Source organism: Adiantum capillus-veneris, chromosome 10 (assembly GCF_014529385.1).
Source record: "Adiantum capillus-veneris isolate H3 chromosome 10, ASM1452938v2, whole genome shotgun sequence".
NCBI classification, from domain to species: Eukaryota; Viridiplantae; Streptophyta; class Polypodiopsida; order Polypodiales; family Pteridaceae; genus Adiantum; species Adiantum capillus-veneris.
The window spans coordinates 134322662-134349865 of NC_140940.1; the positions used below are offsets into that span (position 1 = coordinate 134322662).

Consider the following 27204-nt stretch of genomic DNA (forward strand, 5'->3'; position numbering starts at 1 on the left):
TATGTAGTTCAAGTATGGGGACCCTCAGTAGACCACCAAGGGAGATCTGGCAACACAAACGGATGGAGATGTATGGAGAGGCCTCTGGTCTCCATGATCGCTCGGATGATTCGGGCTAAGGCCTCAGCCACATGAGATTATCCGAGCCGAGCTAGCCGCCGCCCCCCCCCCCCCCCCCCCCCCCCCCCCCCCCCCCCTCGTGGTGGAGGCATTGATGAGATCAATCTCCTATATGCACAGTCTATGGGACCTCCCCAAGGAGAGATACGCTCGGCTTGCCCTAGAGTCATCTCGACAACTAGCTCTACAAGGTGATACAGCATGTTGGTATGGATAGATGACAGCATGGTTTCAGTCGCATGGTCTCAACATGGATAGATTACCTCCACTTCAATACTCCCTGGATGCACCCTCTCTGTCCCTCACACGGACAGAGATCACCAGACTCGTACGTCAGGATCTGATTCAGCTAAATACCAAGAGCACATGGATACAACCGACACAGGAGCTAGGCACGAAGATGGCCTTCTACAGAGAGCATCTTCTCCAACTCACGGAGGACGGCTTTGTGACTAGGCCTGCATACATGGACACACACTTATCTCATGGGATAAGATGCGTTATTGGACAGATACGCACATCCTCACATCAACTCCAAATCGAGACTGGCCGTTTTCAAGGGGTGCCGACAAGAGCTAGGATTTGTCACCTATGTAACTTAGAGCCAGAGACAGAATTGCACTACACATGTCACTGCCCGGCATACTATGAGATATGCGGCCGCTTCCACTACCTGTTCAAAGAAGGGTTCGGACCTTTTTCTAGAGTCATGAGATACAAGGATCAGAGGTGTCTCGGATTGTTCCTGCTAGAGTTGCGCAAACTTAGGGAGAGCTTGCTGAGGACATCAGAGGAAAGACGGTCTCAGAGACGAATCACAGATTTCTTTACACCAACCAGAGAAGAGCCAACGGAGCAGTCATTCCAACAGATCTCAAAGCATACTCATACTAGAGGTACACTGCTTGATCGAGCCACGGAGCTTGGCAGATCCAAACGTCCACGACCTCGGGGGGTCTCCCACTACCGACGAAGGCTGCAACAAAAGATACAGATCACTCTAGCTCAACATGCAAGACGCCCAGCCAGAGTACTGACCATGGAGGTCGATGAGATCCGACAACGACCAATGAAAGATTTCATCTGAACCCACAAGCCCCTCCCCCCCCCCACTATTTCCTTTCTCCTTAGTGTTTTAGATTTAGTTCTTTGTAACTCTGTAATTTCCATACTCGGACATGGTATCAAATTCACCAATTGTAACTTTTTGGTCTCATAGGTCATTTTGGCCTTTTGAAGACGTTAATATAACATTTCATTTCTCTCTCTCTCTCTCTCTCTCTCTCTCTCTCTCTCTCTCTCACACACACACACACACACACACACACACACACACACAAAGCACATCACTGATTCTCTATTACTTTGACCCCTTGTAGGCACCCAATGGTGCCTACAGTGCCCACCTACAGGGAAGTAATCTGATATAACCGCCCAAAGCCAAAGTACAAGGCTGCTCTAAGGCATAGAACCTGTAAAGAGCTGAAGCCCATCAGTGATTGGAAAAACTGAAAAATAACGCCCGTGGGCTGAAATTACTGTAACACTGAAAAAAACCTCTCTCTCTCTCTCTCTCTCTCTCTCTCTCTCTCTCTCAAACAGAGTGCTGTATGTCACACATCACAGTTTTTCAAGAACTTGAAAATTTCAAGCCAAGTCAGAACACGCCACTTTAGATCTTGTATACACACAGACCCTCATCCCTAGAGACTTTAAAATCCCCTATCAAGCATGACAAAACTTTAAGAACAAAACCAGGTTCCATATTGTCTATACATGGATCATCCCTTGAGACTTGAGAGGAACTATACAATCATAACACTCCATTAAGCATGACCAAATTATAAGAACAAAAGAACCAGGGACCATTGATTTATTTTTTAAATTTTTTACTTATTTGTGTGTTAAAAGGGGGGTGGGGGGGACGCAATGTAGACGTTGGATCACCACCTTCAACAAAACCATGCACTTGATATATAATAACCCTGTGTAAGAACATCGTCGAGCATTCGCATTGAAAATCTCTGGCTGTAAGGTATTGAAAAAAAAAATGAAAATCTAGGGAGCACAAAGATTCCTCAAATCCTCATCTTTTGCAAACCAATCTGGGATTATCTTGGCTGCATGGGGATACAAATCCTTGTAGGAATTCCTTATGGTGCCCTCCGCAACTCCAGTGACGCGCGAGATATCTACACAACAAACCAGCAGGATTCCTTAACGAATTGCAAAAATGAAAGGAAACCTCACATGAAGCATAAACACAGGAGCGTACCTTTTAATGGTTTTTTGTCGTCTGATAATTGTGATATCATGTAGATGGCAGCCGCTGCGATCGAGATTGGGCTCCTCCTGTTGTAAGAAACATGTGTTCCTGGCTAATTAGGGAACTACAAACTAATCCTGAAGCCCCAAGCCAAACCTCAACTTAAATTCTCTACTCTACACTTAACACTAATTTCAAATAGAGAGGTATCAGTATCTAGGCGAGTAGAAGTTAATGCTTTTGCAAACAATTGCCTACCTAATATCCAACTCCTCCGATTTTTTGACAGCTTCGGTTGCAGCTTTTATGGACTGATTGCCCATGCCAAGATGCGAGCAGAATCTCCTCTAAAATCAAGCACACAAATCAGAACACAAGAAATAGAGGTGGTCTTTTATTCAATTAATGGAAGAAATGCTAAGAGACTCCACCGATAGTGTTCTATGTGAAGCCCCCCTTACATGTGTATGCCTATGTGTAAGCCATGTGTGCAAACCCATGTGAATATCATGTGGAATCCTATGTGTAAAGTGATGTGGAAAGTCTAGTCAACCATGCTGCGTATGACTGCATGTGTCTAGAGTGCCTGCATGTGTGACTCAAGTATCCTTTCTAGATCTACAAAAGAGCTTGTACTATACAAACCTTATGCATAGTAATCTAGTATCTGCACATGCAAGCGTGCACAGTATTCTCAAAGAGCGGATCTCAACTTTTTGAGAATCCAAGAGACCAGACTGGTATATAAATGACTTGTGCTTGATTACATGGGCTTACCAAGAAGTCCCCGGCATGTATGGTGCCCATTTCCATAGACTTGCCCATCTCTTCTTCCAGCTGCTTAACAATAAACTCTTTAGCCCGTCCAATCTCCTTCTTTGATGCGCCATTTGCCACAGAGCATATCTCTGTTACAAAACCCCTTCGTGAATACAGAAAAGACAATAATGGAACACACAGAACACAGAAACACAACCTTTCACTGTTCTGGGCTTGTCCTCTTGACGACAAGCAATGTAAAGGCATGCAGCCAAGATGGCATCCTGATTTCTTCCCCTGATAGACTTCAGGTCCTCCACCTTTTTATAGATTTCGTTTGCTCTATCCTTTATGCCCACAGAAAATTAAAAAAATGGCACCAGAACTTCGACTTCAATAAAGAACTAGGCCCTATTTTTACACACATTTTGCACAAACACAGGTTGCATTTAAGGTAAACCTGACCAAAGCTCCAGCAATACAAATTTGAGAATCACCTTGATGGTCGGGACAAGGCCTAACCTGCAAACAAAACAAAGCCGTTCCATGCACGTGAACAACAATAATGAAAGATATAAAGCTTCCACAAAGAAACGTAGTATTTACAGCTTATTTCAGGAACACAGGTAACTACCTTCACAGAACCAGACAGTATTCTATGTTCCATTCCTGCTCTAAGCCCACTGAACAACATTAAAATTTCTTGAAAAAAATCACTGGTCTGTTCACTTGTGGGGTGAGTAGTAGATACTAATTTAGGGTCTCTAAAATTGAGCCATTAGACCTAAGAAACCTCCAAGAAAACCAGTATGTGTATGCTATTATGCAAGATAGCTGTGGACACCATCTTAAAACATCAGGCCCCATAATAAGAATATCAGGAACTGTAACAGGCTCTAAATGTTCTCCTGAAAGCGCCTCCACACCAATGGCCCTCAAATAGAGCGTCCAACGTGCATCAATTCTAGCAGAGAGATTGCTTGCTTTGTATGTCTTATCAGGATTTGGTGCACCGCATCAAATCTACTCTGCCAAAAACATAAATGTTGGTCGCTCCATTCTAAATATGTAAGTCTGCATACCCTGACTTTTGTGGTATTTACTCCAGAGTTACCCGGAACGCGGAATGGGAACGGCGACGGGCCTCCCTGCGGAACGGGGGAACGGGAATGGGCCCGGAACGGGAACGGCGCGGAACGGCAGGCTAAAAAAACACCCAAATATTATTTTTTTTAGCGTTATGTGTTTGAATACAAGTAGTATTAGAGTCCTTTGACTCTAATACCCACAAAAAACACGATTCGAAGACCATTTAACCTTATTATGACTTGATTGGGATGTGAGGCGCCCAGAGTACATAGCGAGATGAACAACAATGAGCAAACACAATGCCCATAGTACATACACAATGCTCTCAAATAATTGCAAGAGTAGTAGTCAGAGATAACACTTTGGAATTAATTATGGCTAACATAGTAGCAAGCCTCAAGGGCCGCTAGCGGCCAAGGTGCTACCAAAAAACCAAAGGGGGGCAAAGTTCAAACCAGACTTCACTGACCACAATACCAAAAGACTGAAGGTGACAAATACCATAAAGATGCTAGTAGCTACAAATGGCAAAGAGGGCAAGGCTCAAGCAGCCATACAAAAAGGTGGATAAATGGCAAAGACTCAAGACTCAAGAGCCACTAGCCTGAGAGGCCTCCCAATCCGTAGTAGCCGGCTGTAAATCATGCACATCCTCCCATTCCTCATCATCGAGGTCTAGGTCCGGCTCGATCTCAGCCACAGATGAAGTACCTGGTGTTGGTGGATGTGCATCTCCACCCGCCTGAGAAGCCTCTTGCTCCATCTCCCACTGTGTAAAAGGATCTGTCTGTTTGTCTGTACTCTTGCAAAGCATTTTCAAATTTGCCCTGACGAAGACAAGATCATTAGCCTTCTCCACTCCAAGCCGATTTCTCTTCTTGGAAGCAATGTGGCTAAAGGTACTCCACAATTGCTCCAAGCATGAGGTACTAACTGATTGGCTGAGAATACGGATCGCCAATCTCTGAAGCTCAGGGCCATCATAGCCATAGTCCTCCCACCAAAGCACTGAACCTATTTTCCTGCGATCAATCTGAGCATCTGGACTGCCAAATGACCCCCGCATCTCTCTGTACTGTCTCAGCTGATCTCTGACAATGCGTCGCCCATCTCTGTCTAGAACCATCTTGTTTAAGATCTCTGTAAATTGGTTCATGACTTCCCTATCTGTCTCTTGCCTTGCACCTTGGAACTCTGGATCCACCATGTACGCTGCCCCGTGTAAAGGAGAGGTATATGAATTCCACCTCGAGCTGCAAAGCGCATGGATCTCCTCATATCGCTCTGCGTTCGGCTCAAGCTGTGCAAGCTGCTCAATCATGCGGTCCATTGCCTCATAAATCTTGCCAATGCAAGGATCCATGCCATCCAGAACTCGAAGCAAATGAACCACCGGTTTTACTTGTGCATCTAGACTCTTGAGCTCCTTCCAGAACTCAAGATCCTCTGCCTTATCCTTGCACAAAATCCCTGCAACTGTCTTTGCATAGGGGGAGGTGGTGAACTCATCACTGATGAAGACCTGTCGGACCGCATTTTGACATTCAGACAGCCTGCGTACAAGAAGAAAGTTGAATGCGAAGCGGGTATCTGAATACTTTAGAAGCACTTTGCCGCCCGACCTCTTGAGGTGCTCACTCCGAACCAAGTTGTGATTGTTGATGAAAGTAACCATCTTCACTGCATCAGCAATGACTGGAGCAATCCAGTCTAGCTTGCCGATGTCTTTTAGAAGGTTGTTCAAGCAGTGTGCCATGCAAAAGCACACTGTCACATGCGGATAGTGGCCCTCTATGATAGCTGTTGCTGCCCTGTTTGATGCCTCCCCATCTGTGACAAAGGCAACCACGTGTTGCTCACCGATGGTTTCTATGGCCGCTGTCCACTCTGCAGAGAGAACATCGGCGGACTTGCCACTCTCAGTGGCATCATGAGAGTGCACAAAGTACATCTCTCCACTGGAGTATGCGACGAGACCATGGATAGATCTCTTCCTTGTATCGCTCCACCCGTCAGCAATGAGGGAAACGCCATGTTTTTCCCAAAGACGCTGAATGTTGAGGGTTGCTTGCTCCACGATAGCCTTCTCTCGATCGAGCAAGGTGGTTCGGAGAGCCTCTGAAGATGGCGGCACATAGCCGGTGCCATACTCTCCTATCCGTTGCACCATGACTTTCCAATACTGCGACCTATTTCGATCAAACATAGAAGAGGTTAGTATCAAAAAAGTGGAAACGACGATAACGGAAGAAATGAGAGAGAAGATTGATGAATCATAAAACAATGAACGTACCTCGCTGCGACAAATGGGATATGGTCGTGATAGAAGAATCGGGCCACGGCCGCATCCACCTCTTCCTTCTTCTTTGGGTCCCAAGAGGTGGCAAGGGTCTTTTGGCGACGAATTGGACCTTTTGAAGATGCACCAACACCTACACCGGGTAGAGAGGAAGAAGGAAAAATGAGGGTCTTTGGATCAATACCTTTGCGTACCGGCTTGGCTTTATGGTTGAATTGCTGATCCTTTTCCTCGAGCTCCTTCCTCTTCTCGATGGTTACGTTGGCACAAAATTTCACCTCATGTCCCGGCACTCGAAGAAAGTGTGCCCTCACTTTGTCATGCCCCCCTTTCCGTGTGTAAGAGCATAGCTTGCATCCCCATGCACGAGAACCTCCCGCCGCCGACAAGGTGCCCTCCGAGGTCACTTCATCCCACCACGACCATTCCTTCGCCTTTTGAGTGTTGCCCGCATGAACGGAGGGGGTTGAACGAGAAGAAGAGGCCATGGATGATGGATTATCCGTGAAAGAGAGAGCTTGATCTTGAACTTTGAGAGAGAGAGAGGGCTTGAGAGAGAGAGGCTTGCCGCTTGATTCCGTGAGAGCTTGAAAGAGAGCTTGAGCCTTGAGCCTTGAAAGTTCAGGGTTAGAACTTAGAAGTTAGCCCAAGAGGGAGAGAGGTTGAGAGCTTGAGCCTTGAGGCATGCCGCGGCGCCACACTATGGCTTGAGAGTTGAGAGCAAGCTAGGGAGAATGAGCTTGGCTTGAGAGTTGAGAGCAAGGCTCAAGCAAGGGAGAATGGGCCTTGAGGCTTGATGAGTGTGTGAAGAATGGGGGAGGAGGGGGGCATTATATACTTTTTTCACTGCTGAAAATGGCCGTTGGCTACCCAACACTCATTTTTTTAAATTTCAAAAACTACCGTTGGGGCCGTTCCGGCCCGTTCCAGTCCGTTCCGGTGACAGCTTTCAGTCGGAACGCCATTCCGTTCCGACGCGTTCCGGAAACCTCCAACCGGCCGGAACGCCGTTCCGGCGTTCCAAGGCCCTAAAATGCCGTTCCCCGGTAACTCTGATTTACTCAACCATCCACTTTAGACAACTTGTTTTCTGATGTGACATATTAACGTATATAACTTCAGATTCTGTTGCAATCAATAGCTTGGGAAATGGAAATAACTCTTCATGGGGATTTGAAAGGAGCCTTTGGCGATTGTAGTTGGGGGTATTGTCGATGAAGGAAGAAGAAGGAGGACGTTTTCTGTGTGTAATGGTCTACTTCTATGTTTTCTCATCTTTCAGCAACCTGCATCTTCCCTGAACTCTGTTTTGCTTAATCATGTAATGTTGGAGGTTTTTCCTTGTCTATGGGCAATGGGGCTCAATAGCAAGGCTCCATATTTATGTATGCATTGGATGCATAATCACTTTAAAGCCACCACATGTTCCAACTTTTGATGCTGCCGAGATAGTGGTTACAAAAATTGGTAAGTAGGTTGACTTTAAATTTCAATTTTGAAATTGTTCGCTTTTGTAGAATTTTCTTATTCTGATTCTTTTCATAGCATCTATGGCTACACATTGAAATCGTCTGACTTTTAGTTCACAGAGTCTGTCATCTGGAGTTATTACTTCGTTAGCGTAGAAGGCAAATTTGAAAATCTGGAAGCACCTTCGTCCACGTGGCTGGCATAACATTCGCAAGCTTTTTTGATCGCAGGGCTTAAAAATAAAAGCACGCTCCGAGAGAGACAGACTTGCAACGAGCTGCAGCGTTCTATTTCGCAATCCATGGCTGCGCCAGAGATACCCAAACGGATCAAAGGCAAGGTGACTGTGCTAACTGCCTCCACGCAGGGCATTAGCTACGCCATCGCCTGCCGACTCGGTCTTGAAGGAGCTTCTGTCGTTATCTCCTCCCAATAGGAGGTAATTAAATTACTGCCAAACACCGGGTTTCTACAAGTCATGTTCCGCTTTCTTCTCTTAGATTAAGGTAGAAATTGCTAAGCACACCCAACAACCTGTTCTCAGCTAAGCTCTATTTTTCTTTTTGTTCATGAAAATGTTGATGAGGCCGTACAATCACTGGAAGCGTTGGGTATCGATGTGTTGGGGGTATCAATGCTACCCTCTCATTAATCCACGTGTCGGACTTTCAAACAACAGGTTCGCTTGTTATTTATGCCGTTTAATATGGCTCGTATAGGTTCGCTTGTTATTTATGCCCTTTAATATGGCTCGTATACTTTTCGACAGTGCTACACCATCATCCTCTGGCTCTATTTGCCTGTGGCTACCTCCACCCTGTGTAGTCTCCTGGGCCGGCGTCACCTTTCCTCATCATGATGGCGAGCTGCATGAAAAAGACAACAAGAAAGCGCACATACAGCTGCTTAATGCTCACGGCTCACGTGCAACGGTCCTCGTGTTGCTGAACAACTCCTTGAATCTAAACAGCTCTCTGTTGCAAACTGCAAGTCTTGAATTGAGGCACCTCTTGACCTAGCAGTAGGGCAGCAACAACTGAGAGAGAATTCATGATGAGATCGTATACTTCAGAAGATGAGAAGGCAAGTCTCCAAATGCATCTTGCACCTTGATGACATGGATGAGAGTATGTATGCTAGATATGTATATCAATTGTGGCGCCCTCACCAAAGCACGTAAGTTCTTGATGGGCATCCTTTTTGGGATGTCTCTTGTAGTGCTTTGATTGTAGGATATACTCAACATAGCTGTGGCAAGGAAGCTTTGGGTTCTTTTCACACAAGATTTGAAGCAAAGACCTGCAAGCACTTTGAAAGCCTCCCCCTGGGTGAGATAATTCATGATGAGAGTGCTATAGTCAAGGGTTGTTCAAAAAGTTCAAGATGCCATGCCTGGCATTGTCTTGGTCGATATGTGTGCCAACTGTGGTGTGCTTGAGAAAGCACAAAAAGTGCTTGAGGAGCCTCCTGTCCGAAATGTCGTCTCTTGCAATCACCTACGTGTGCATCTTGAAGGCATGTGACTCTACGCAAGATGCTGATATGAGCTTAAAAATTCACTTTCATATTGTTAGTTAGGGGTTGTTGCAAAAAATTGTCGTACTTGGCAATGCCTTGGTCGATATGTATGCCAAATGTGGTGCACTTCAAAAAGCACAAAACGTGCTGAGGAGCTTCCTGCGAATGCCGTCTCTTGGAGTGCATTGATTACGAGATACGTGCAATATGAGCAGGGCCAGAAAGCTCTCCAGATGCAATCACATACGCGTGCATCTTGAAGGCATGTGTTGGTACACAAGATGTCGATATGGGCTTAAAAATTCACTCTCATATTGTTAGTCAAGCGTTGTTGCAAAAAACTACCATGCTTGGCAATGCCTTGGTCGATATGTATGCTAAAGTGGTGTGGGATGTCGTCAATTGGAACGCACTGATTGCAGGATATGCCCGACAAGGGCCAGGCCAGGAAGCTCTGGGTTGTTTATAGCAGGCCAGGAAGCTCTGGGTTGTTTATAGCAGGTGCTTGAGGAGCTTACTGTTCGGAATGACGTCAGCTGATTGGGGGATACCCACAATTTGGTACTGTCTCAAGTGCGTTACAATTGTGATGCAACAATTTTGAATCGTGTACCTCGTCAAAGAACCGTAAGAAGGGTTAGAATTTATATAAAGTGATACGGATCGTTTAAAATATGTTCATTTTTAGATGTTGTCCCCTTTTTATGTTTGGAAGAAAAAGAAAACATGCAAGTCTCCTTGCATGGGGGAGTTTGCACAGTCCTCCCCAATTTTAATAATACGAGGGAACGTGCCATTCCCACGGCAGCGTGCAATTTCCAGTGTGTTCGTTTCACTGTGTTCTCCGTAATGAGTAAAGAATACAAAGTATTTACATACCTTCTGTTTCTACATTCATTTGTCGATTGTCCTAACCATCACGATGATGTCAACTAAAGCTCCTTTCCAAAGAGTCTCCTTGTCTTTGTTGCTTCCATGGATCACACCATCTGTCTCACAAAAAGTCTGCACGTCTTTGCCTCTGTTAAAAATAGCAAGAAAGATACAAAGTCTGCCACAACCATGTTGAGGATATCCTGCAGTAAACACATTCCAGAAAAAGAACTTCTCATGCTTTCATGCGGGTACCAGATTTGGCATACGAACTTCAAAAATGTGTTCCCCAAAATTTGGTGAAGCTCTGTTTGTCCTGTTGGATCGGTTCTGACAGCTCATCGCTTTTGACGCTCTGTCTATCTATGCTATCAACCATAGTATCACCAATCACATCTTTTTGCACAGCCAACAATCTTGTTGTGAATTCTCCCACATTTAGCTGTCTTGCATTAGGCCATAAGTCTTCATGGTGTAAGCATAGGAGATTGCCGTAGGAGAAAGGCCTTCCCTTCACATATGGTTAAAACCACCCAGAGCTTCTTGTCCCAGCCATGTTGGACATATCCTGCAATCAATACATTCCGAGTGATAAAAGTCCAGAGAGAATCAACCAAAGCGCCACCAAGCATGTCATTTTGCATATGGAAACATGCCTTCCCTTCGCATCCAATGTGCATCTTTGCCACAATCGTGTTGGGCATATCAGCCATGACATTCAGGGCAAGAAGCCCATTGAGAGAAAACTTGTGCTTTTGTGAGCTTCGTAAATCTATGTCTTTTTTAAGTAGCGCGTTGTTGAGGAGCTTACTATTTATCCTCCTGATCTAGTACAAATCCTTCCTCTGAGCTGTCTCATTTCCTGCAATCAACACACTCCAAGAAATGACACAAGAAATAATTTTGATGAAATGCCCTTGTGTTACATCAAAGAAAAAGTTTAGAGCTTTCTTAGTAAGATCGAGCTAGGCATCCAACTTCTATATGAGCACTCCAAGAGTTTTTGCCTAGTGAGAAACCATCAAGACGAATGTATACGTGACCCAATTTGGAGAGATATAGTTGCTTTGCATCTGCTGAAAACAGCCTAGAGCTTTTTGGCCCTGCTCTTGTCGTGTGTATCCCGCTATCACTGCATTCGAAGAGGCGACATTCCGGACAGGAAGCTCCTAAATCATTTTTTGTGATTTCTCAAGTACAACACATTTGGCATACATATCAACCAAGACAGTGACAAGCACGACATCCTTTTTCACTATCGTAGAAAAAGCTCATCTAGAACTTTTTGTAGTTGCGTGAGGGCACCACATTCAGCATACATATTGATCAAATCACCGTTAAGCATGACATTCCCCTCCAACGGCCGTGACTAGCAATTACATCATGGATTCTCAAACCCATGTGAAGGTCTTGCATGAGGTGACCAACTTTCAAGGTGCAAGCATGGGTGAATAGGGTTGGAATTGATGTGTGTTGCGAGTATTGCTTCTTCCCTAGAGTTGTTAGTGGATTTTTTGTCTCTCTATGGATATTTGTCGGCACCACAATTGGTATACATATCGACCAACGTACACACTCACCAATATGATCCTAAATATACTTTTCTAATGCGAAGCAACATATCTCATTGTTGACTTGGTATAAATCCTTCTTTTGAGCACCTGCTTCTAGTTCAAATGCATGAAGACCATGATGAGGACTCAAGCACGTGTATGTGATTGCACCTGGAGAGAGCCCCTCTCTTTTCATCTGCTGAAAACAGCCAAGAGCTTTCTGGCCCTGCTCCTGTTGCGCCTATCCCGCAATCAATGCACCCCAGGAGACGGCATTCAGGACAAGAAGCTCCTCAAGAACGTTTTGTGCTTTTTGAAGTGCACCACATCTAGCATATATCTCAACCAAGGCATTGCCAAGCACGATTTTTTTTTGCAATAGCCCTTCACTAACAATATCAAAGTGATTTTTTAAACTCATATCAACATCTTGTGTAGAGCCACATGCCTTCAAGATGCACGCACAGATGATTGCTTCTGGACAGAGGCCCTCACTTTGTATCCGTTGAAAAAAAGCCTAGATCTTTCTGTCCCTACTCCTGTTGTGTGTATCCCGTAATCAGTTGACGTTGTTCCAAACAGTAAGCTTCTCAAGCACATTGTGTGCTTGCTCAAGTGTCACACATTTGGCATACATATCGACTAAGGCAGTGCCAAGCACGCCATCTCTTTTCAAGGGCATCTTGCATAGAGCCACATGCTCGCAAGCTACACACATAGGTGATAGCGTCTAGAGAAAGGCCCTTGCTTCACACCTGCTGAAAACAGCCCACAGCTTTCTGGCCCGCCGGCCCTTGTTGGGCATATCTTGCAATAAGTGTGTTCCGAAAGACGACATCCTGCATAGGAGCACCACATTTGGCATACATATCGACCAAGGCATTGCCAAGCATGTTATTTTTTTGCAACAGCCCCTGACTAACAACATCATAGTGAATTTTTACGCCCATATCAACATCTTGCATACGGACACATGCCTTCAAGATGCACACATATTTCATTGCATCTGGAGAGAGGGCCTCGCTTTGCATCCGCTGAAAACAGCCGAGAGCTTTCTGGCCCAGCTCATGTTGCGCGTATCTCGCAATCAATACACTCCAAGAGAAGGCATTCGGGATAGGAAGCTCCCCAGGCACGTTTTGTGCTTTTTGAAGTGCACCACATTTGACACATATCAACCGAGGCATTGCCAAGCACGAAAATTTTTTGCAACAGCCCTTGACTAACAATATCAGAGTGAATTTTTAAGCTCATATCATCATCTTGCATAGAGCCACATGTCACAAAGTGATGACGTGGCTACCGACAACAGAAACCCTAATTTCTGCCAAAAACCCTAATTTCCGGCAATCGCGGAGGTGGAAAAAAAAATTGTTTTTTTTTTTAGCGACGCAAATCTCAGCTTTTGGCTACGCTTTGGCAGATAGAGGGAGAGAGGCATAATTGCTTTTTTGTTGCTCTTATTGAGAGAGAGAGAGAGAGAGAGAGAGAGAGAGAGAGAGAGAGAGAGAGAGAGAGAGAGAGAGAGTCTGCTTTTGCTTTCAAGCTTTTGGGGCTCTGCTTTTGGGCATCCCTTGTAATCTTTATAGACACGGTTTAGGGCTCACTCTGCAAAGCATCTGGACGCAGAGTCTGCGAGTCAAACCCTAACCACTCTTTGTACTTCGACATTGATTTAATACATAAAGAAATACCGAAAGGGGCGCCAGTCTTTGGGGCCAATATCTCTAGGCACGGAACTCTGATCTGTGAATTGTTTTGAAGTGGTTATTTGGTGCTGTCGCGATTGATTCTTGACTTGGAGTGTCCAAGTCTATTACAATGGTATCAGAGCACGGCCGATTTCTCTTCTACGGGAAATCCGATCCCCAATTTTTTTCCCGCAACACCTATGGCTTCACGCAAGGATCAGTCGACTCCCTCTGCATTTGGAGATGCGGGCATGGATCACAACAAAGATTCCGACAAAGAGTATAGCCCGCCTCGACCTACTCGGGCGGAGCAAAGAGAGATGAAGCGTCGTCAATTGATCGGCGATGCAACAAAGATGATGCTCAGTTTTGCGAAGGATCCGAAATTGGCAAAATATATGAGCGAGACTTCTTTTCAAGAAGTGCATACGCAATGGCAGAAAACCACTACACCACCCCTGAAATCCGCTCTCAAGAAACCTTCTGATCACAAACAGTATTCAGAGAAGGAATTACAAGAGGTGGTTGATGCACGGATTGCTCAGCTTTTTGACGCGCAAAAGAAAGTCAAAAAGCACGGCAAAAAGCAAAAGAAAAGCACTAACTTCACGGGATATTTGGGTCGTCAGTCGACTTTTGACAAGGCAAAGAAACAGAAGAAGCGTGTTCGATTTGAAGGAGTACCCAGTTCTTCTTCTTCTTCTTCTTCTTCTTCTTCTTCTTCTGACAGTTATTCTAGCTCTTCAGTTTCGAGCGAAGAAGACAGAAAAGGTAAAAAGCGAAGCAAGAAACAAAGCTTCGGAAAGGGTAAGAAAAAGGCAAAGAAGGCTAAATCTCGCCCAGAGACTGACAGTTCTACTGAGGACTCAGATTCGGATGACGGAAACTTTTATGCGAACAAGAAGAATTTTTACAAAGCCAACCAGTATGACTTTCTCGAAGATAAAAGCAAGAAAGTCCGAGAGTTTCGGGAAGGTGGCCACTCGATCAAGTTTGATACTTTTCAGGATACCCAGATGCTTCGAAGGCTTTGTCTTTTATACAGCAGTTTGACGTCGCTTTCGCAGGAGGACGCTATTCCGAGCACTCCAAGATTCGGAGAGCTGCCTCTTACTTAAAGGGGAATGCTCGTACTTGGTGGTCCACGCTTCATTTAAACAAGACTGCGCCAATTAAATGGCTGAAATTTAAGAATCTTTTTATTTCTTCTTGGTTGATGCAAGAATATGAACGAGATATACGAGCTGCTTGGAGACATCTTCGAATGACCAAGAAAGATACAATCCATGCTTACTGTGAAAGATTCTGGAGCTCTTTTCTACCCGCCTCTTCATTCAAGAAGGTCTTGTTCAGAGAACAGATTGAGTGGTTTACCTTGGGTCTACCTACAGAGATCCGAGATCACTGCTTGGAACAGAAGTCAGCTTCTATTCAGGAGTTGATGAGTCATGCGAAGCGGGGCTTTGCCATTCACTCTAGCAGTCTGACCTACCCCACAAATGATATAACCGGCCTGTACAACGTAGAGGGCAGTACTATTTCAATTACCTGTTAGCTTTACACAGAGCACTGAGAAGGGAAGAGAACACAGTTGCGTCCAGCGACTAGAATGTCACTGCGCACACGAGACCGACACCTTGTAGGCCCCAAAGACTGGCGCCCCTTTCGGTATTTCTTTATTCAAATTAAGGTAGACGATCCGACCACTTCGCACAAGCTTTCACAAAGCTGTCCAAACCTGGCGAGGGCTGAAAACGCAGGTTTTCGACCTGATTTTGGTAGCATAACGGCACAAAAACCCCTGTAGGTCAAAAGCACCTGTCTAGGACGGATTCCCTCGCTATCTGGAAGCTTTCTGGTGAGCTGTCACAGAAATTCAGCAGGCTGTAATTCCCTGTTTTTCACTGCCAAGTGCCCAAAAGCCTGTACACGCATCCCAAGGCTCTCACATGGCTCCCCCGGTGTTCCCTTGCAGTTTAGGTGCGAAACCCTAAACCTGCAGAAAAACACAGCAGGCTGTAATTCGCTGTTTCAGATCGTTTTTAGCGGAGCGAACACGCCTACGCGTGTCCCAAGGGCTCCCGCACGCAATGGGACAGTTCCCTGTGAATTGGACGAGTTTTCACGCGAGAAAACTCTCCGAACTCGCAATCTTTCGCGATGGAACTGTGCGTACCTGTGGGGGATTAGCAATTAGCTAATCCGGTTCCTGTTCAGAAGGCTCTTGCCTTGGCAAACGCGCATAAACCCCTAGAACTGTACATGTTCATCTAAGTAGCCCAACTAGTGGGGCATTACCATAAGTGCCAAAGGGGAGAGAGAGATGCACGAGAGCAAGTCATCGCGCTACATGAGACAGAGGAGAAGGCAAGCTTTCCATTAAAGCTGTAGACCTGCACCCACTACTCACACACACACACTGTAGCTCACTTATGATCAAAAATCAGCCTCCTCTCTCAAATTGGGCACCCACTCTTCAGCTGGAAGTAGCAAACTCCCCAGAAGCTGCCATGTGTCCAGTTTGCCCCTTTTGAGTTAATTCTCTAGTTCCCACTGACTTATAAAGTTATAAGTGACTTTCCGAGTGGCCCAGACTTCATTTGGCGCACACAGGCTTCCATACTCATCAGAATTCAGTGCTAACTGGCCCGACCAGTCCCAGACTGACTGACCCAGACTCCCGCTGTGAGAAACCTATTCGGCCGCAGCCGTTTCACACTGGCCATGCAATGTCCACTTGCACCTTTTCAAGGGTTCCGAGGAAAACAAGTAAAAATAAAATAAATAAAAGTATCTAGTACTTATTTACGGAAGACAACAGGAAAAATACACCTCCTGGTGACACACCCCACCCTTGAAATACTGCAAGCGAGGTCGCTTGCATGCCAATAATACATGCGGTATCTCCTGATATCACATATATTCTATGATGGGAATCCAAGATATACATGCTTCCGAAAATGTAGCGTTGGACGATTAAACAATCCCACCAACCTGGCTACGCATAGAAGTCTTCTAGTGTAATCTCAAGCACAAACTTCTCTAGCTAAATTCTGTATGGTCACTGAAGTCTGGTTTGAACTTTGCCCCCCTTTGGTTTTTTTGTAGCACCTTGGCCGCTAGCGGCCTTTGAGGCTTGCTACTATGTTAGCCATAATTAATTCCAAAGTGTTATCTCTGACTACTACTCTTGCAATTATTTGAGAGCATTGTGTATGTACTATGGGCATTGTGTTTGCTCATTGTTGTTCATCTCGCTATGTACTCTGGGCGCCTCACATCCCAATCAAGTCATAATAAGGTTAAATGGTCTTCGAATCATGTTTTTTGTGGGTATTAGAGTCAAAGGACTCTAAAACTACTTGTATTCAAACACATAACGCTAAAAAAAAAAAAAAAAATTGGGTGTTTTTTTAGCCTGCCGTTCCGCGCTGTTCCCATTCCGGGCCCATTCCCGTTCCCCCGTTCCGCAGGGAGGCCCGTCGCCGTTCCCGTTCCGCGTTCCGGGTAACTCTGAAAGTATTGCAATGGATTTCATTTTTGATCTCTCGAGAACACAGAATGGTCACGATGATTTTCCGATAACATGGCATGTCTGAGACAATTGTCTCCGACAGAGACCCCAGATTTATGAGTTTGTTTTGAAAGGCAATTTGGGAGAACATTGGCACGCAGTGGCAGTTCTCGTCATCGTTCCACTTGCAGACTGACAAGCAATTTGAGATTGCCAATTCAGTGGTTTTAGATTTATTGAAGTCTTGTATCTCGGATCAGAAGACTCCATGGAAAAAGAACTTACCTTTGGTGGAATTTGCCTACAATAACAAAATACACTCTTCGACAGGGAAGACGCCATTTGAGATTGTTGAAAGTGCTGCGAAGGTTCCATCCTTCTTGAGCACGAAAGATTAGATATTTGAAGCGGATGAGTATTCGCGAGATTTGGATACGGCTTTTGCCAAGGTTCGCGAGACTTTGCAAAAGTCTCAAGAACGACAGAAAAAGGAAGCGGATCGCCAACGTTGCGACTTGAAATTGAAGGAGGATGATTGGGTGCTCTTACGTTTTGAGAAGGCACGCCTAAGAAAGAAAAAGGGAAAGGAGAGGCTTTTTCCAAAGCTTAGTATGCGATACTACGGACCTTTCCAGATTACTGAAAAGATAAATGATATCTCCTTCCGATTGAAAGTGCCAGATACTTGGAGGACTCACAATGCATTCCATGTGGGTCTCTTGAAACCTTTTAAGGGTGATGTGCATGATGGTGATGTGCATGATGATAGGGAGCCTGATGAGCAACCCGAAGCGGAAGAAAACGAGGAGACCCTTGTTCCTGAACAGATTTTGGCACATAAGGATACGAAGACTAAAGGTAAAGTCCGAAGGCGGTTCTTGGTTAAGTTCAAGAACTATTCTGCACTTTGATGCGAAGTGGATGGAGGAGGAGGACCTAGAGATACTCCTCGGATCATGAAACTTTACCTCGATGTTTTGGTTTAGCATAGTCTACTCCAAACGAAACCCAGAAATTCAGCTTGGCCAAAGATCTGGTGCAGTGGAATGCACAACAAGGGAGTTACTCCGCTCCTTTGTCAACAGATGCCTTGATTTTGATACTAAAGTCACTGATGTCTCTTTGAGCTTCAGAGATACTGAGAGCTGACAGTATTCTGCTCGATGACTTTATGAAATGGAATTCCTGATAACGATACTGATTTGTTATTGACTTCTATTGAGTGTAGGAACTGATAGACGAAATGACTGCAGCATTTTGGTCTGATTGATCTCGAATAGACATGGTTGCAATAGGGGTTAGTCAATCGGACATCGATGACGTCCCGATTGGACCTAGATGTGATTGCTAGCTACATTGCCGATAAATCATGGTCTAAGATCCAAATGAATGTTGAATGTCATGTGATGTCCTGTGATGTCTGGTGATGTCCTGTGATGTCGTGTGATGTGACTATCGATTTTGTACATGTGCTAGCTGTGTGTTCCTAGTACGTAGGTACTAACAGTCAGTGTCTGCTAAGACGGTTTATGGCTTTTGTCGGTTTTGCAGGCGTAATCGCGGTCGATTACAATGCTTTCAAGAGGGAGGTATGTCACAAAGTGATGACGTGGCTACCGACAACAGAAACCCTAATTTCTGAAAATCGCAAAGGTGAAAAAAAAAAGCGGCGCAAATCTCAGCTTTTGGCTACGCTTTGGAAGATAGAGAGAGAGAGAGAGAAAGGCATAATTGTTTTTTGTTGCTCTTATTGAGAGAGAGAGAGAGAGAGAGAGAGAGAGAGAGAGAGAGAGAGAGAGAGAGAGAGAATCTGCTTTTGCTTTCAAGCTTTTGGGGCTCTGCTTTTGGGCATCCCTTGTAATCTTTATATACACAGTTTAGGGCTCACTCTGCAGAGCATCTGACGCAGAGTCTGAGAGTGAAACCCTGACCGCTCTTTGTACTTTGACATTGATTTAATACATAAAGAAATATGAAAGGGGTGCCAGTCTTTGGGGCCAATATCTCTAGGCACGCAACTCCGCCGGGCCAGTGCAAATCTATTGTGATCTATGAATTGTTTTGAAGTGGTTATTTGGTGTTGTCGCGATTGATTCTTGACTTGGAGTGTCCAAGTCTGTTACACCACATGCCTTCAAGATGCATGCGTAGGTGATTGCATCTGGACAGAGGCCCTCACTTGCATCCGTTGAAAACAATCAAGAGCTTCTTGGCCCTGCTCCTATTGCGCCTATCCCGCAATCAATGCACTCCGAGAGATGGCATTCAAGATAGGAAACTCCTCAAGCACATTTTTTGCTTTCTCAAGTGCACCACATTTGGCATACTTATCGACAAAGGCATTGCCAAGCACGACAATTTAACAGCCCTTGACTAACAATATCAAAGTGAATTTTTAAGCTCATATCAGCATCTTGCGTAGAGGCACATGCCTTCAAGATGCACGCATAGGTGATTACATCTCGACAGAGGCCCTCACTTTGCATCCGCTGAAAACAACACAGAGCTTTTCGTCTCTACTCCTGTTGTGTGTATCCCGCAATCAGTTGACGTCGTTTCGGACAGTAAGCTCCACAAGCACCTACTGAAAACAGCCCAGAGCTTCCTGGCCTAGCCCTTGTCGGGTATATCCTGCAATTAGTGTGTTCCAAAAGACATCCTGCACCACATTTGGCATACATATCGACCAAGGCATTGCAGCAGTCCCTGACCAACAATATCAGAGTGAATTTTTAAGCCCATATCGGCATTTTGCGTATAGACACATGCCTTCAAGATGCACCCGTATGTGATTGCATCTGGAGAGAGGCCCTCGCTTTGCATCCGCTGAAACAGTCGAGAGCTTTTTGGCCCTGCTCCTAATGCGCGTATCCCACAATCAATGCACTCCAAGAGATGGCATTCGGGACAAGAAGCTCCTCATGCACGATTTGTGCTTTTTGAAGTGCACCACATTTGTCATACATATTGACTAAGGCATTGCCAAGCATGACAATTTTTTGCGAAAGCCCTTGATTAACAATATCAGAGTGAATTTTTAAGCCCATATCGACATCTTGCATACAACACATGCCTTCAAGATGTACGCGTATGTGATTGCATCTAGAGAGAGGCACTCGGTTTGCATCTGCTAAAAATAGTCAAGAGCTTTATGGCCCTGCTCCTATTGCTACTACCAATTAAGAAACAAAAAAACTTGCTTTGACGAAAGGTAACAAGCTCTCTCTCTCTCTCTCTCTCTCTCTCTCTCTCTCTCTCTCTCTCCCCATTTTCTTCTCCAAGAATATATACACTTGTAGAATCTTCGAATGACGCAACCATGCTTACACAAACAACAAGAATGCACAAAATAAAGCGAAATTGAATCAAAGAATTAATACAATTTAATAGCTAAGGATATATTTAGACATATCAAAATTGAGACCTCAAGATCGTGGCATTGTAAACACAAGAAAACAAGAACATAGAAGAGAAAAGCTTGAGAGAGAGAGAGAGAGAGTTTGTGCTTTGTTTTCCACAACCATCTCTACCCCTTTCAAGGTGGTGGCAATGCCGCAGTGACCCGTAAAAGGCGAACAGTGGCATTCAATTAGAACCTTTTCCCTCAACGCCTGTGTAACGCACAACATGGTTTTCTTCATCAAGTAGCCATCCCGAATGGAATAGTCCGCTACTATCTCCCCTTTCTGTATTCAACTGAATACATCTGCAAAATCTGTTCTGTGGCGTACTAACCGAGTATATCCTCGAAGTTCCTATAAGGTACGTGGAAATAGCTAGAACCAACTGCTTTCGGAACAAAGTATTTGCCATCAATTTCTTCTGTCCCTGCACTTGGACAATCCGGAAGTAAACAGTGACAAGATGTTTGCCCACCGCATCTGCTTTTTCCGATAGCTGCTTCCGCAACGAGAAGTAGCGTAAACTCGCATCATCTGTGAAAACCGTAAAATCGGCTCTGAGTAGGTATCGCCGCCAAAAGCTATTTCTTACATATTTGTACTGTCAATTTCCAGCCTTGAAAACAATCGGCTCTCATAGGCAATGACATTGGCCTTCTTGCATTAAGACCGCATCCAGACTACGACCACAAGTATCCTAATATACTTCAAACGAATTCTGCAAATCCGGCAAAGTCAAAAACTGGTCCTATAGTCAAATTCTATTTCAATTCCTGAAAGGCAGTTACTTTTGTAAATCCCACCGAGAAAGGGACTCTTTTCTGTATTCAAGATATGCAAACGGGAAGCAACCTCTACAAACTTTCTAATGAACCACCTGTAGTACAAACACAATCCGAAGAAGCTTCTAACTTCATGGACATTCTTCAAATCGGGCCAATCACGGATAGTCTTTATCTTGGCCGGATCCATCTGCACTCTGCTACTGACACAATGTGTCCCAAAAAGTGTATCTTTGGTAGAAAAAAATCACTTTTCTTTGCATTAATCACTAACTTGTGATCTCGTAATGCCTAAAAGACTTGAAGCACATGTTCTCTATGTTCTGTCTCATCCTTAGAGAAAACAATGATATCGTCAAAGAAAGTGCCAACAAATAGTCTTTACTCTTGAAAAATCATGTCCATCATCCAGTTAAATATCGCAGGAGCATTGGTTAAGCCAAAAGGCATCATCAAAAACTCAAATAACCCAAAAGTCGTCCGAAAGGCTATTTTGTAGACATCTCCCGGCGCGAGTCGGATTTGATGATACTCTTCAAATCGATCCTACTAAAGCATGAGGATCCCTGTAATCTATCGAGTGTATCATCGATCCTAGGAATCGGAAATTTGTTCTTGATGGTGATTTTGTTGAGAGCTCTATAATCGATGCACGTTCTCCAAGATCCGTCTTTCTTCAAAACCAACAACACTGGAGAGCAATACGGTGAAGTACTAGGCTAGACAAGACCCTTTTCCAAGAGGTCTTTCACTTGGTTCATAACCTCTTCGTTCTGGGCTCGGCTCACACAGTAAGGTGGCCGGTTCGATGGTGTGCTTCCAGAATCAGATCAATAGTATGATCTTCAGGACGAGCTGGTGGTAACTCGCCTGGGAGGTCCTCTGAAAAGCAATCAGCATGAGTGTGGCGTTCTTTGTTCAGGTCAAAACATATTCGACCTTCATCCATCGTTCAATTCTCTCCCAAAAAAAAGTGAGTAAAGAAACTAAAGTTCATCAAGTACAATCTCTGAACCCTTCAATTGTCAAAGTCGCTTTCTCGGCCCAGTAGTCAACCACGGCGTTGTTCTTGTGGTACCAAGGGATTTCGAGTAGAACGTCACAACCTTCCAAGGCAATTACGTAGAACTCCTCGTGCCCTAAACACGCCTGTCATTGCAAACGAGTTTGCCAATGCACAGTGTAATGGCAACATCCCGTCCGGGTGCCACTCGAACTACCTCCGTCTGTGGCCTCAGCCTATCGGACGTAATTCCAAATCGAGCCGCCAATTCCAAGTGAAAAGAAGTTGGCCTTGGCTCCTTCATCAAAGAAAAAGAGGACTTCTTGATCCTTCACTGTGCCCAAAAGCGGCAAAGTTTGTACTTTCATTCATTTGATTCGGTTCAGGCCCCACGCAATGTGGTACCAGTTCTGCTTTTTATCTGCCTTTTCTGCCAAGTCCCTCAGCTGCTTTGGAACTTTCTGGCCTTTCTTCATCCTGTTCATTCGGTGCCTTGTTAGGGAACTTCGCGCCTCCTTTACGTAGAGAGCCCTCTCTTAAGGAGTAAGCTTTGGTCGTGCATCTTTGTCTTTTTGTTCTAGGTTGCTCTTTCTCTTTCTACTTTCATTTTTCGAAGTTTGTTCGGCTCTTTGCATCATGATCTCATCTGTGCGGTAGGTCAGACTGCTAGAGTGAATAGGCAAAACCCCGTTTTGCAAGACTCATCAACTCCTGAATGGAAGCTGACTTTTGTTATAAGCAGTAATCTCGGATCTCCGTAGGTAGACCCAAGGTAGACCCAAGGTAAACCGCTCAATCTGTTACTTGAACAAGATCTTCTTAAATGAAGAGACGGGTAGAAAAGAGCTCTAGAATCTCTCGCAATAAGCATCCATTGTATCCTTCTTGGTCATCCGAAGGTGGTTCCAAGCCGTTGGTATATCGCGTTCATACTCTCGAGTTAGCCATGAAGAAATAAAAAGATTTTTAAATTTCAGCCATTTAACTGGTGGTCTTGTTTAATAGAAGCATGGACCACCAAGTTCTGCTGGGGGGTGTGTGTGTGTGGATGTGTCCTCTGCTGCCCAAGCCTGACACGTCACCAATTTGTAACAGGAAACACTAGATGGTATGCTAGAAACTGCTAACGTCAAGCTGATTTGCAAATTACAAAACGCTGGGGCTGATCTGCAATTGCTCAAAACGCTGATGTAGTCTTGATCGCTGAAAAACGCTAAGTCTTCCTGCCGGTCTTGCTGAGAAGGTGCACTGCCAGAACTTGGTTCCCTGCTGCCTCTTCTGCTAGAAAGTGCTAGCGCTAGCTTTTCTTATATATTATCTTACCAGAATTGCCCTACCCAATTTCCCAACAAAGTCACTTATTAATAATAAGTAAAAAATGGCTAAAAGAGGAAAAATGGGTTATGTGCACTGTAAAATGCTCATGATCGCATGATGGCTATTGACTGTAATCTGATGATCATGCTGTGTGCAACCAAAGGATATACAACTACTCTAAGTGCATGGACATGCACGGCCTGCGAAGAGACTCACAAAGGTGCCAGAACACTTTCTAAGCTGACCTGAACCCTAGACATGAAGTAGCTTGTCCACATGCACATAGGGTTAGATGTGCACGTGACAGTCACTTGGACCCCCATCGGACGCGGTTCCATAAGTTGGTGGGAACTCCTCTTTCAAAATACGCCACTCAACAAGACTTTGCAAGTAGATAAAACTTCTTCTACAACATTTACTTCTTCTACTGCTTCTTCTTATAGAGTTTAGGCCCCTCGGCCGAGATCTGTAGGTTGCCTCCGTTCTTCAATGGCTTGACACGTCAGCAATTTGTGGCATCCCCCCTTCTTGAAAAAAAGAGATCGTCCGCGATTACAGCATAGCTGCAAAACAACTCAAGTTAGCTCAAAAATTTCCGAGGGTCATTCCAAAGGACATTCCGAGGGACAATCGATTTTCTCATTCCAAATTGAAGCTCTTGATATTCTGGGTCGTTGGCTTCACTGAAAAATTTCATCCAATAAGGAGTATATTCTCATTCCCAATCGCATCTCTTGATATTCTGGCGCAACAAACTTAGCCATCACACCCAGACCGCCCCAATCGCATCTCTTGATATTATGGCGCAACAAACTTAGCCATCACACCCAGACCACGCTGATCTCTTAATGTACTAAAATTACATACCTAGGCAATCTCCCCCAATAAGAAATATTCAATGGTTGGCACATCACAATGTAGCACAAATACTCAGATATGCATGTTACAAGACATAGAAAAAGACTGCCAATAAACACTCCCTTAGCAAATAATTGTCCAGGTCCGGACCATGAGCTGTTCAACGACTCCCTCATCACTCCTCCCACAAATAACCTAAAAAGGTTTGGGCATAAGATATAGAGTCCTTTTACAACCAAACGCTTCCCAGACCACAGCCTGCGTCGTTTGGAGCGACTGAGAGTAACCACTACTCAGACTTCTTAATACTCCCCCCACAAAATAAACACAAGGGACTGGGCCATGAGTAACAACAACAATACTCCCCCCGTAAATAACCACAAGGGTTCGGTCCATGAGTGAAAACGACATTTTTCTAACATTCATTACTCCCCCCGCAAATAACCACAAGGGTCTGGACCATGAATATGTGCAAGCATTCTCAAACATCATTTCTCACTACTAGTAATTTCACCAATCATTGAAACCAATATTAAAACTAGAGTCACAATTCAAATCAGCACCAAGAAAGGTTTAAAAGAGATACCATCCATTTCAAACAAATTCCAAACAGGATCGCCAAACAAATTCTCAGCCAAAATTAAAAACCTGCTAAAGCTAACTGAAAAAGCATTCTCGACATCAACAGAGCTTTTGGGGTTTAGTGCTTTTTGCTTTTGGGCAACCCTTGTACTGCTTATAAGGACCATTGGGCCTCTCACTCTGCAAAGCATCTGGACATAGATTCCGAGGGCAGGGAGTTGTATTGTTGTAACTCAAGAATAAAGAAATATGGGAAGGGGCGTCAATCTCTAAGGCCAATGCGTATAGGCGCGGAACTCTCTCTCTCTCTCTCTCTCTCTCTCTCTCTCTCTCTCTCTCTCCCCGAGTTCAATGATTTTGCAGTTTTTGTTCGTGTCGCTATTAATATCTTACTTGGACTGTCCAAGCCTGTAACAATTCATCACTTCAAAACAATCCACGACTTGGTAGCTAGAGTACTCCGAAGTAGACAATGACACCCCGTTGGCCCCAAAGACAACAAAATGGTGTCCAAGGGACGAAAGACCTCCAATGGTAAGATAAATCTTACGACGCACCTAAGGGTGTCTATCCATGAATTTACACAGCCACTAAATAGCACATGAGTGCATAAATAGTCTACATGTCTTGAGACTTGTACGTTATTTTGGTAAAAAAGACATGCAAGCAGTTTGCTTACACAGATGGTTGAGGAGCTTGTAAGAGGAAAGAAATAAGCAAGACTGATGTTATGCTGCCACACTATACAGGGCCCAGGGCATATGCAGACGGCCATCATGAGCACATACTCTTCAAGCATCCATGAACATATGTGGATATGTGTGTGTGTGTGTGTGTGTGTGTGTGTTGGGGGGGGGGGGGGGGGGGGGGGGTTAGAGGCAGACCGGTCCGCCATGGTGGCGATGCCGCGGAAGGCCTGGATGAGAGAGCGATCAGGGTTGGATCCTCTATTCTGCCAGCGGCCAAGAGAGGAGAGAAAGTCACCCTGAGCACCATTGGGCTTGGAGATGACGGTAGCGAGGCCGCCATCGGTGAGCAGAGGGTTGGAGGGGCCACCCACACGCACGGGATCGTTATCGGCAGATTCATTGGCAAAGGTACGCCATTCTGAGGTCTCGTCGATGGTGCGAGCTTCCAGGACAAGGCCACACTCCTTGCATACCGTGTCCCCCGCGGCGTGGTCGAGCACTACCTCCGTTGGCTTCTTGCACTCAGGGCAAAGAGACTCGGCCATTCTCCACGTCTGCTCACCTTCCCTCAGACATTCTATGTTTATAGCACCCACGAGTGTATTCACATGAATATCCTAGCGAGGACGAGTCCATTTTATATACAAATGTGTATGGGTATGGATTTGTCCCCCTATGACTTAACCTAACAAGGCGTCTGGAGGCAGACGTTGGCACTGCCGTTCATCCAACTAAAGAAAGAGAGAAAGAAAGAAGGAGAGGGCGTGAGAGAGAGAGGGAAATGAAGAAGAAGAGAGGCTATAGATTAAAAAGGAGAAAAATAAAACATAACTTCAAAAAATTGGAAAGGTGCTCCATTGTACACGGGCTGAAATTCTCTCGCATTTACCCTCCCTACTTGTCGAAAGGCAGTGCCAACAAATGTATTGGTCTTCCTTAATGTTAAAATCATGTCATCATGATCATCGGTGTGTTCAGTCATGATCATTGATGTGTGACGCAAAATACCAAATCTCATACTCATACATGTGGAGCTATCTGCTCGTAGCAAAAACTAAACATTGTAAAGCTGGATGATTCCAATCAAAGTGTAAACAAAAACCTCTAAAGAGACAATCTCTTTGGCCAAAAGGGACGTATGCCTGGATCTCCGACCAATAGAAGGCCCCACCTCAAATGAGATGCCCTAACTAAGCAAAACTTATTGCTCTTACTCCTGAAGCCATTTGCTCCGGGAATTAGAGTGCTTACATACTAAAGCAGATAGGCCAAGTGATTGATTTTTTGGGCTTGCTTGTGACACATAAAAAATTTTGTTGCACCAGTAAATCTACTCTCCACATGCAAGGTAAATCCCAAAATTGTTGTTCTTCGTAAGAGAAGAAGAGTCTCGCCTGGAGTGCCTCTACTAAACTGAACG

At 44.8% G+C, this 27204-nt stretch overlaps 1 protein-coding gene across 1 annotated transcript; it reads right to left on the reverse strand.

Moving 5' to 3' along the window:
- Positions 1–2071: 2071 nt before the first annotated feature.
- LOC147449697 (transcription initiation factor IIB) lies at positions 2072–26381 on the reverse strand. The gene is made up of 7 exons (XM_086522061.1): positions 25980–26381; positions 3643–3667; positions 3363–3492; positions 3164–3294; positions 2645–2733; positions 2396–2472; positions 2072–2312 (listed from the first exon to the last, which is right to left on the reverse strand). The coding sequence occupies exons 1-7, from the start codon at positions 26327–26329 to the stop codon at positions 2179–2181; spliced, it is 936 nt and encodes a 311-aa protein (XP_086378187.1). The 5' UTR covers positions 26330–26381; the 3' UTR covers positions 2072–2178.
- Between the last annotated feature and the right edge of the window lie 823 nt (positions 26382–27204).

Excerpts from the sequence above, each read along its gene's own strand:
- LOC147449697 (XM_086522061.1), bottom strand. The coding sequence starts at position 26,329 with ATGGCCGAGTCTCTTTGCCCTGAGTGCAAGAAGCCAACGGAGGTAGTG. Across the intron at positions 3,295-3,362 it reads CAAGCCCAGAACAGTGAAAG|AGATATGCTCTGTGGCAAAT; the intron begins GTTGTGTTTCTG and ends GTTTTGTAACAG. Across the intron at positions 2,473-2,644 it reads TCGGAGGAGTTGGATATTAG|GAGGAGCCCAATCTCGATCG; the intron begins GTAGGCAATTGT and ends TTCTTACAACAG.